This window comes from Silurus aristotelis (assembly GCF_946808225.1).
Source record: "Silurus aristotelis genome assembly, chromosome: 26".
NCBI classification, from domain to species: Eukaryota; Metazoa; Chordata; class Actinopteri; order Siluriformes; family Siluridae; genus Silurus; species Silurus aristotelis.
This window is the reverse complement of record NC_139599.1, coordinates 4514152-4525594: the sequence shown is the minus strand read 5'-3', so window position 1 is coordinate 4525594 and position 11443 is coordinate 4514152. Positions and strand designations below refer to the sequence as shown.

Below are 11443 nucleotides of genomic sequence, written 5' to 3'. Positions count from 1 at the left end.
TAGTTAAGTAGATCATAGCTTTTTTTTTTTTTTTTTTTTTTTTTTTACAAAAAATAGATAGGGGGGAGTGGTGGCTCCAGCGGTTAAGGCGCTGGGTTGCCGATCGGAAGGTCTGGGGTTCAAGCCCCGGTATCGCCAGGCTGCCACTCTTGGGCCCTTGAGCAAGGCCCTTAACCCTCTATGCTCCGAGGGTCCCTTACGAGGGAAATATCAAGGTCCGTGACGTAGGAGTGACGTGGGGCCGCCTTCCCATGGGCTCACCACCTGCAGGAGGGACCGTAAGGGACGGTGCTGTGAGGATTGGGCAGCAGTCGAAGGCGGGGGCCTGCTTAGACTGCTGCCCCCGCGACCCGAATTGCGGATAAGCGGGAGAAAATGAATGAAATGAATGAATGAACATTGATGACAAAATATTCACTTAAATGCTAGTAGGCTAGCAGCAATTGTCTTTCAAAGGATAATTGGATATTACATATTTCTTGTTTCTCTGGTTTATCATAAAAAACTGAATATTTTCTCTCAGGTAAGTGTGATAAAAAAAAAAGAGAGGCTGGTGAATAAACAACATTTGAGAGCTGCTATAAAAAATTTTTTTTCAAAACAGGAACTACCTTTTTTTTGGTGGATATTCTACAACTTTATCTATAACTGATAGAAATGTCAGAGGTACAGTATGTGTGGCTGTAATATTAGATTAATAACACTTCAAGGGAGATCATTCTAATTGCATGCCATCACTCCCACCAAGATAGCATGGCCATTGTCTGTGTCCTTATCTGGATTTTTACAAATTCACTAGAAAACAAACACATTTTTTTCATGCTAAACCATTGTATTCCTGTTACACTTTTAAGCGTGAACATTTTGACACTAAATCATGATTTTTGTTGTTGAAAAATAAGAAGCATTGAGTCCATATCACATCGCTCCATCATTTATTATTACCAGTGTTCCTCATAGTGTTTTAATTGTTCAGATTGGTAATAAAAAAGTAATCCATAACTGTTTATAATGCTGTGGGCATTATGTGTGTAGACTGAGGCAAGCAGTGCCCGTGAGCGAGTTGTGGCTCAGGTGAATGCTGTGCGTGAAGCCCTGGATGAGGAAGAGCAGCGTCTGCTGGAGGCTGTACAGCGAGAGGAAGAGCGAATCGAGCAGTGTCTCCTCACGCAGCGGGCACACTGGACCAAGGCACTTAACACTCTCACACATGCCCGGACCAGCCTGGTGCACACCCTTACACACTCAACAGACACCTTGCTTGTGGTGAGGACTAAAGAAAGGTGGCGTTTTGGGGTTTAGAGGTTGGACCCAGAACTACGCTGGGTGGTGTGTGAAATGATTACCAAACTCAAACACCTACAGAATCACTGACTTGATGAATTGCTTCATTTTATTCATTTGCCAGCCAGCTAGTATTTATCGTATTAATAGTGTAATTGTTGTGGTAGCAATTGCGTAAATACAGTAGCTTACAACAGCTTAGCTGAAATATCATTACCTGTTGAAATCAGTTAGATTTCATCTCTGATCATAAATTAAATCATTGCTGTGTTTAGAAAGAAATATAAACAGAAACATTACCTCAGAGTCCACAAACAGTACAAGCTTACAAAATAGCTAGCAAGCACCAAAGAAAGGTAGCTATAAGTTAGCTTCTTAGGACATAAGGATAATGCTTAAAGTACACAAAACTGTCCTTTAAAGTCCAAACTGATTGCTTGTAATCTTATTTTTTTAGGTTATAAGTATCAATGTTACGAGTATTATTACTTTCCAGTTCTCAAAACACTGCATCTCTATTTTTCACACTACTTCATACTACTTCCTTTAGCAGGCACTTTAGGATGTTCTTCCATTCATCATTGTACAATTTATATTTCATCAATTATGTAAAACATTTTTTTGTCATTTGTTTGGAAGCACAGATGTCTCAAGGTTATTCACTCTTGAGTCTAATTACTGGTAAATATTTATTTGGTGATTTTCATGGTTATAAGTAACGAATAATAGCAACCGTTGTTGATCCAAAAACATAAATGTGGTTTTTTTTTTCAGTTTGTGATTATTTGTGCACCTGCACATACGTTTGTGCAGATTGACATAGCACAATAAAGGGAATTGACAGATAAATACACTAGTTTTATTAAGCCATAGCTATACTGTGTCACATTACTTAAGTTTTTGAGAGACACTGGCTAAAAAGAATTAAATTCTTCTAAGTTTAGTCATGATTATATTATTTGTAACTCAATCCACATCTTAGAGGAAAAGCAATAAATATTTTTGTATAAAGCCCATGCTAATCAGAATCAGAATACGTTATCAATCCTATATGGAAATTGTTTGATTGCAATTGTTCACAGTAAAAGATTAAAATAAAGATAAAAGTAAAATAAAGAAAATATAAATAAATATACATATTAAGTTATAAATAAATGTGTATTAAGTTGTATATTAAGTAAAATTAAATTGAATGAATTGTAGCAGGAGTGCGAACAGATGGCAGAAAAGTCAGACTACAAAAATAGTTATAAACGTTATTGCACATGTAACTAATTATTTATTATGCTATAAGCAATCGCCTAAGTGGCTGAATAGATGGACCAACTCTTGATGAAATAAGGCCTGTGTTTAATTGACGATGTGTTAACATTAACAAATTGGACTGACCATTGTGTTTCTGATTTTTGCAGTGCTCCAACTCTGAAATATCAGACATGTAAGTTTCTTAAGCATCTAAATTAACTCAAAGTAGAAAACCAGTGGAATCTGGGAGGCAGTGTTGAAATTGTGTGTGTCTCTGTGTTTGTGTCAGGATTGAGGCTGCTGATGGTGTTGGGGAGCCCAAAGACTCAGAGCACCTGAATCTGAACAGGGACTGCAGTGATAGCAAACTCATGTTGGGCTTGTGGGCTAGTGCGTTGATTCTAGGACCAACCGGTGAGTCTAAACCCTTACATTATACATATTACAGCTTAGCGGCTAACGCTAATGCTATGGATTCTCTTCCATTTTCATGCAGGCACAAAAAAAAAATCTTATTTCCTGTACAGAGTGAGTAGCCACAGTGACACTGTGCTAACTCTAGTTCAAATTTTTTAAGCATTGTTGAAAAACTTTGGTACGAATACGTGTACCATTACACCCCTTCTACTCACAGACACCAGACTAAATAACGACGACAGTCATGACGCATCAAAAACTGACACACACAAAAAGAATAAGACTCGTCTAAAGTATTTTACGTCGTTGATCCGCGACACATTCAGAGCCACATCCTCTCGCTAATGGTAGCTAGCAGCAAACAAAAACAATTTGTTGCATTCATTTTGTTCATGTCATGCTCTTGATAATAAAAACAGAAAAAACTTAGAGAATGTGTGTGGAGCAAGTCATGGCTGTGCAAAAGAGGACATTATAGACTTCGGGCTGATCACGTCATCAGGTTTGGCATTCCAATCGTCTGAAATCTTCTGCCATTGACAATGATAATTCACTCATGACCAATAGGTGGTGCCTTTTAGCTACCAATACTATTTAATACAGCTATATTTCTGTCTTGTTCTATATTTTGCACACTTGTGCTGGAGGCATGACATTCAACCCTCACCAAATGCCCTCATACACCCTACTATTGTGAGTACAATAATATGTACCTGTGTATCTATTTAAGAAAATAGGAACAATATGTTTTTTTTTGGATGTAAGATTAATACTCAGTTGCCAATCCATGTGTTTCTGGGCTATCAAAATAAAATTCTTATTCTAAATGTCCAACCAGTAGCAATCCTACAGTCGTACATGAATTATAGTAACTATTGTGCAATGAGAATAGTAATAATGCACTTTTTGCTGAGAATTATTCACTACCCAAATGTGGGAAGTGGAAAATATGGTGTTTTCCATTTGACTATTTACATTTACGGGGTTATATTATGGGGTTAAGGGCTCTGTTCAGAAGTGGCAGCTTGGTGTAGCTCGCAACCTTTGGATCCAAGTCCAATGACCATTAAGCTACCACGTACCATTTTTGTTATGGATAGAGTAAAGGGATGTGCTAAACAGATTGTAGGTGTAATATACTGTATTTATATACTGAGACTCATATTTTGGGGTAGTTGAGTCAAATAGCAAATGAGTGTAGCTACAATTTACCAAACATAAGAACGGAGGCCACAAGCTGCTCCACCCACTTTACAAGTCTTCATCACTGGTTCATGCTGCATTGTATCCTGTTTAGCCTGTTTATTACAGGTTCTACTGCCTCTGAGGTTTGTATTTGGTCTCACAAGAAAGGATGGTGGGACTGAACTAGCAGGGCTTAACACCTTTTAAAGATGTAATGATGTAAATGTAATGCTCCTTTTAAAAGGTGTAAGGTGGATTTAAATAGGGGGCTTTTGGGTGGATAATTCGGGACTTTTGTGGACTCTAGAGGAGCATAACTAATAATAGTTGTAATAAAAAAAGATACATACAAAAACCTTTTCCCCCCATGTATTGTCTTGCCCTTTGCCTTGACATGGTCACTCTCTCATGCTAACCACAATTTGTTATATTGCTATTAATGTTTTTAAATGTATGTGTGTGTCTACTCTATTTTATACTAAACGGCCCTGCTGTTGTTTTGGTTAAGTTTTAATAAGAAATTAATAAAACAATAATGAAAAAAATACATAGATTGGTATGAAGAAGCAAGGCTAGGGCAATTCTTTTTCCAGCCCAGGCAGTAGATTCATGCATCCTATCAGTGGTGCTCCAGGGGTGCAGTATCATGCCTGAATCTGCACTCCGACCACAGCTTTCTAACATCACTGGGATATGTAAAGAAACAATTTCACTGTGCTGTAATGTACATGGAAAAAGAACTTGTTGCTTACGTGCGTGTGAAGATCCCAGTTTTTATTTATCTATGTGAACATGTATATGTAAAGCTCTTGAACATGCCATTATGACATTATAACATTATAAATGGTGAAGTGAATAACACTGATTATCTTTTCATCATGGCACCTGTTAGTGGGAGGGATATTTTAGGCAGCAAGTGAATTTTTTTTTCCTCAAAATTGATTTCAGTGAGTTTGACGAGAGCCAAACTGTGATGGGAAAGAGCATGTGACTGGGTCAGGACATATCCAAAAGTGCAGCTCTTGTGGGATGTTCTTGGTCTGCTGTGGTCAGAATCAATCAACTGTGGACTAAGAAAGGAACAGTGGTGAATCAGCGACAGGGTCTTGGGCAGCCGAGGCACATTGATGCACGTGGGGAGAAGAGCCTGGATCCAACAGACGAGCTCCTGTAGCTCAAATTGCTAAAGAAGTTAATGCTGTTAATTCTCGACTGGTCAAGACTGATTTGGCAGCTAAAGAGCCTGGTTTGTGTATATGTATGAATTTATTTCAGCTGCTGGCACGTAATAAGCTGATTGAAATAACACATGGATGAGCAGGGTTCCAGTTGTTCCTCTTAAAGCTTCTGGTGCACTTAAAATAGAACTACTTCTGTTTGCTTATTTATGTGTTTTTTCTTCTCCTCGTCCAGCTAAAAGTCGGATGTACTTCGATGAGCGTACCATCAGCCATCTCCTTTTACTCTCCTCAGACCAGCTCTCCCTCACGTACCGGCCGAAACGCCAGAAGAAGCCTATTCTGTATGACCCGGCTCGTTTTGACAACTGGCCCAATGCCCTCTGCCTCGAGCAAATCAGTTCGGGCACGCACACCTGGGTGATGTACGTAGGCGATAGCGCCGCCTTTAAAGTAGGCGTCTGTTACCACAGCATGGAGCGCAAAGGCTCGACAAACGAATCTCGTCTAGGCTTCAACGCCAAATCCTGGGTCCTCTCACACTACGAAGGAAACTTCTCCTACTGTCACAACAGCCAGATTGTCAATTTGGTCGTAGTGAAAAATCCCACAAAAATAGGAGTGCTGCTGGACTGGACCACACAAACACTCCTGTTCTACGATCCTGATTCGAAGTGTGTGCTGCACGCCGCAAGGCACGCTTTTACCGAGCCACTGCTTGCTGCTTGCGCTGTGGCCGATCAGAGAGTGTCCATTGTGCACTGCTAATATGTATGTACTTCATTTTTACCGATTCCTGTCAGAAATGAAATGTTTATTTAAATGAATGAATGAAGTCAAACATTGCTTGATTCTGCTCTTTCTATAGAAGTTTGGCTGCTAATGATAAAAAAATATTTTATTGATTAGTTTGGAATGTGACAGTGAATGTGTGGACATGGAGAAGTGGTACCCCAGTGGTTAAGATGTTATACTTCTGTTTGGAAGGTTGTGAGATCAAATCCCAGCACTACCAAGCTTCCACTGGTGGGCCCTTGGGCAAGACCCTTAATTATCATCTGCTCCTTTCTATAAATGAGATAATTGGATAAGGGCATCTGCAATAAAATGCTGTAAATTAATATGTAGCATTAGTAGATAGAAATAGACCCATGTTAATGGCTTAGAAAAAAGGCAAAAGAAGGATTTTTGGTTTAACTTTTGAAGGTTATTCAAATCTCTGCAAATTTATTACGTGCTTTTTCATTAGGTATGAAGTTTATTGTACCTTGCGTAGAAATATATTGGGTACATTTTTCTCTTACATAAGCATTTCTCTGTATTGTTACAGATTTGAATAAATATTAGCTCAGTCATAATATAAAATGGTAATTGTAGTAATTGTATGAAATGAACCAAAATGAAGGGATACATTAGATATAGTGTGTATTTTGGTTGATATTTTATTTTTTACTTAAAGCTGGTCAATGAAAAGGGCACAGTTTTATCTATTTATTACTATTCGAATGTAGACGAGTGACGATTGTAGCCTTATATATCTTAAGATATATTATTATTGCATCATCGTTGCACATTGTTGTAGTAAGAGAAGATTTACTAAGCATGCATTACATAGTTTCTAGCGAAAATATCTTTTAAATATACAAATATTTTAAGAACGAATACCCTCGTTGTTGCTTTAAATTAAAGAAAAAAACTCCTAAATAAAATTTTTAATACACCACCATTAAAGATTCTGCATTTTCCTCAATCATGGCATGATGTTGTAAACAGATTATTGTGAAATTATATTAAGAAATGCTAAAATATGCTTACTGGAAAGTCACAAGTACCCTTATGATGTTTACCTGATGACCGAAAAGCATGATTATAATGCTCATATATGTAAATTGGTATCAAGATTGTATCACCAATTGTGTCTTGTGTATACTTTGTGTTATGTAAATATGTTTATTCATTTTTTTCCACTGATTTTTTATCTACTTTTTTTATTAGCTATTTTGTTCTATTAAAAGAGCCATTTTCTAAAAATCTGACATATTGTGAATCCTGATTGTTGATAAATGTGTATCGTCTGTGTTAAATATATTAATAAATACCATATCATGGAAAACAATATGAGCACACTCCAGTCTCAGAGCTATTTGACTCAGACTTGGCTCTCATTGTTTTTAACTGTCATGGTTCCACCTCTCTATAGCTTTTGTTTGCTCTTGTGTGATGGGTGTGTAAGCAGGTTATTCACCCTGCAATTACCGCCTGAGTTTCACCATGCTCATATTATGGCCACTTCATCTGTTAAACCTGGCTATAAAATCTGACATTGCATTTTTTTTTGCATTTGTTTATCATGTTTTTTTTTTAACATGATAAACAAAACAGCATTACAATAAATGTACAGTATATATAGAATTATTGGCACCCATTAAAACCTGGGTGAATTGATTTGACTAAATAAATAATGTTACAAACAATAATTTGAATAATCCACTATGAACATTATAAAGAAAATAGCTTTTCAATCTAACAAATCAAATATCTACAGTATATTCTTTCAAAAACAATGTATGTGGCAAATTATTGAGGCCTTTCAAAAACCTTTTGATAAATTAAATTAATTCAAATTGTCATTTATAAAGGAAATCTTTGAACAGCTTTTGCTTTGTTGTTTTGTTCTCATCTTGTTTTTAAGTGGGGTTTACGCCTGAGGTCACACATAATTGCAGCACTGTTTGGGGCAGTGATGGTTCAGTGGTTAAGATTCTGTGTTGCTAATCAGAAGGTCAGGGGTTGAAGCACTGGTATCACCAAGCTGCCACTCTTGGGGCACTTGAGCAAGGCCCTCAACCCTCTGTAACATGGCTTGTCCTGCACTTGCTGGGATATGCAAAGAATTTCACTGTGTTGTAAAGTACATGTAAAAAGCACCTTTTATCTTTTTTTTCTTCCTTCAAAAAGAATTCAAACTCTAAAAAAGGCAACCCGCACAAGATACGTCTACTTATAATTTAAAAAATGTCAGACACAACATAAAGGTTTTTCCTCAGTGTTCTAACTAAATGAAATGAAGTAAGTTCTGCAGTCCTACAATTGTTCAGCCACAACTATTTATGTTCTTTTAAATAAAAATATATAGAATGTGAAATAAAGCTTCAAGCTTTACAAGATGCTTCAGAACATTCAATGTTGCAGGGGATTTATAAATCTTCAATATTCCTCAAGGTTTGGTGATGAGCCAAATAATTGAAGGCATGTGAGTTTATTAATCTTCAGCAACCTTCATCCTGGTCAGGGTCACTATTAAACTGAAGCCTATCTCAGGAACATACCATTCCCATTTCAGACCCAGTGTTCTTGGGATAGGAATAGGATTCTGAACGACCCTGATCTTGGTTGATGAAAATGAAGAATTAGATGGATAAGTACACGGATGGATAAAGTCACAAAAACGTTTGCGTAAAAGTGAAAGCATAATTGCCCCATCACACTTTAACCAGTAGAGGGCGCCAGAGCACAACCTTTTTGTCACTCTACGACAAATTCTTTATTTATTAAAATATACAGACAGATCTGTACTCAATGTACAGACACATACTGTGTTATATATTGGAGGCAGGTGGAGATCCGATCGAAATAAGAGCGAGGACAAATAAATTATTTACATGGAGTGGTGTATAGAAATTTCGGGGATTATTCTGCACCTGGCCAAGGTCCAGATGGTTCATCAACATTGACTGGTACTTTAATGACTTTTTCATTCATCAAGATGAAACCAAAATGGGGCTTTAAGGGAAATACACGTCAGATGAATGCTTTTCAGGATAGTAATGGCTTTGACTTTCATTATGAGCCATTTCTAAAAATAAAAAAACACAGCATTATTCAGTATAATTCATAAAAATGCTAATTATAGAGTCTCTAGTGGTTTCTCTTTCTTACAAAAATACAGTGATTTCTATGGAGAACTCGACAATGTTATGTAAAAAAATGTTAGATTTATATTGGGGGCTTCGAAGTAATTCTATTACATTTAAAAAAAATTATTAAAAAAAAAAAAAAAAGGTAATAGGACGAACATTTTTAAAAGTGTAAAAGAGACAGTTTTCCCCATATTAACACATGTAAACATACACATAAGCACTGTAAACACATGTAAAGATAACATAACACATGTAAACTCAAACTCTACAAAACATTTTATACATTTTGCTTAACAGATTTTTTCCCCCCACAATATTTGCACGTGTAAAAAAAACAAAACAAAACAAACAAAAAACACCTGCAAAAAACGCTTAAGTGGAAGTATCAAAAGGTTTCGAGACTAGTTTTATAACATGCCAACAGATGGCAGCACAACGCTGCATGCACAGTCACAGGGAGCACAGTCCTTCATACGTCAGTGTGCCAAAAGTCATTGTCCTGATCTGTGCAACTGGTGCTATTCGGAGCACGTGCGTTTCCACGTCTGCTATTCTAACATCTCCTTGCAAGTGAGTTTCTCGTTGGAAACATGATCTCACTTCTGCAAACACCCTACTCAGCAGAATTAGCTTGTGCAGACTTCACCCTCTTTCTGAAGATCAAAATACAGCTTTAAGGTTGCCCTTTTGACACGATTGCCGAGATCATTGTCGAAAGGACTTTATTTCTAAACAGCGCTAGTCTCAAAACCTATTGATAACACTTTGTATATTGCAGCTGAATACAGCAATTCGAAAAAAAATAACCAAACAAGACATTAAATGAGACTGAATCACACTTCAATACATGTCTCTTGCTGTCTGTACTTTATAATGTTACACAGTGATACCAAACTGAAGCCAATTTCTGACAAGATTCTCACTATCCAGTCCTCGTCCCAAAGTTTAATTTCATTTTACAACTTTTTAAATATTAGAGAACTTGTTACAACCAGTGATATATGGGTGTGCCTGTACTCTTTTGTCTTGTCTTTCTGCTTTGTGTTCTTTGTTTTGTGTTCAGGTCCAACTCCCAAATATAGATTCTGGCATGCCTTAGCCTGCCTTGATCCCACCTTCACCTTAATGACATAATTACATAGAGATATAGAGTTCTCTGGGTTTTTTTTTTTTTTTTTTTTTTTTTTTTTACATTTGTGCATGTTTTTCTTAACTTTGAGCTTGGTTTTTGCTACCTGGACTTGTTAGCAGTGTATATCATTCTCTGTATATATTTATCACTGTACATATTGTATACTCAGTTCACTGGCAGTTGGAGCGTGGCTGCCATTTGTTTTGGGGTGGGTTCTTTTTTCTGTTTGGTGTATTAGGGAATTATGTCAATTCTAGTGTAAGTTGAAAATAAGCTTAAAAATCATCTTTTTTTGTTAATTCTTTTGGCCATGGCCCACCCTGAAGTTATACTATTGTACAGTTGTGTGTGTGTGTGTGTGTGTGTGTGTGTGTGTGTGTGTATTTATATATAAAATACTCACTTGTTTTACATATATATCAACACTTTTTGTGATAAAACTTTGTGTGCCTGTCATTTCAGTATCAAATAAATAAAATTATGAAAAAGTATAAATATTTGTGAAAATAAAGTAACATAATAATTAGACTTGTGCAGGGTATGTAAAGTCAGGCAGTGCAAATGATAATATTTTTCGTTTTTTGTTGGCAGTGTATATTAATCTCTGTATATATTTAGCACTGTACATATTGTTTACTCAGTTTACTGGCAGTGTGGCTGCCATTTGTTTTAGGGTGGGTGTTTTTTTTTTTCTGTTTTGTGTATTAGGGAGGTTAGGTTAAGATCTTAGGTAGGTAAGGTTAGGTAAGATCTACTTTAGGTTTGTTGCTATTCTTTCAGGGAAAGACCCTCCAAAAAATATTAGATTACTTTATTACTTTGGCAAAAGTAATAGTGAGAGTAAAAGTGATACTGAGGCAGTGCAAATGATCAAATTTCCTAAATAAGTCCAAAGGTGCAGGGTTGCAAAATACCCCATGAAGTCTCATGAATTACTTTGTGTGGCCCAACCCTAGACTGGGATTAACACTATATAGCAGGGGTCACTAACATGAGTAGCCTGCGGGCCTTTTCTAAAAAAAAAACTGTTTCCTATTTTGTTAAATCATTGTTGATAGTTATTGTGAGAAATCATTAACATG

General features: G+C 36.7%; 1 protein-coding gene across 1 annotated transcript in view; it reads left to right on the top strand.

The window, feature by feature from the left end:
• bspry (B-box and SPRY domain containing) overlaps positions 1–7435 on the top strand; it is a 13571-nt gene extending 6136 nt beyond the window's left edge. Inside the window, exons 3-6 of the mRNA XM_083531627.1 lie at positions 1036–1266; positions 2697–2722; positions 2819–2943; positions 5545–7435. Coding sequence (XP_083387753.1) covers positions 1036–1266; positions 2697–2722; positions 2819–2943; positions 5545–6077 — 915 coding nt within the window. The 3' untranslated portion in view covers positions 6078–7435. The remainder of the gene's footprint in view (positions 1–1035; positions 1267–2696; positions 2723–2818; positions 2944–5544) is intronic.
• The last annotated feature ends 4008 nt before the right edge of the window (positions 7436–11443 follow it).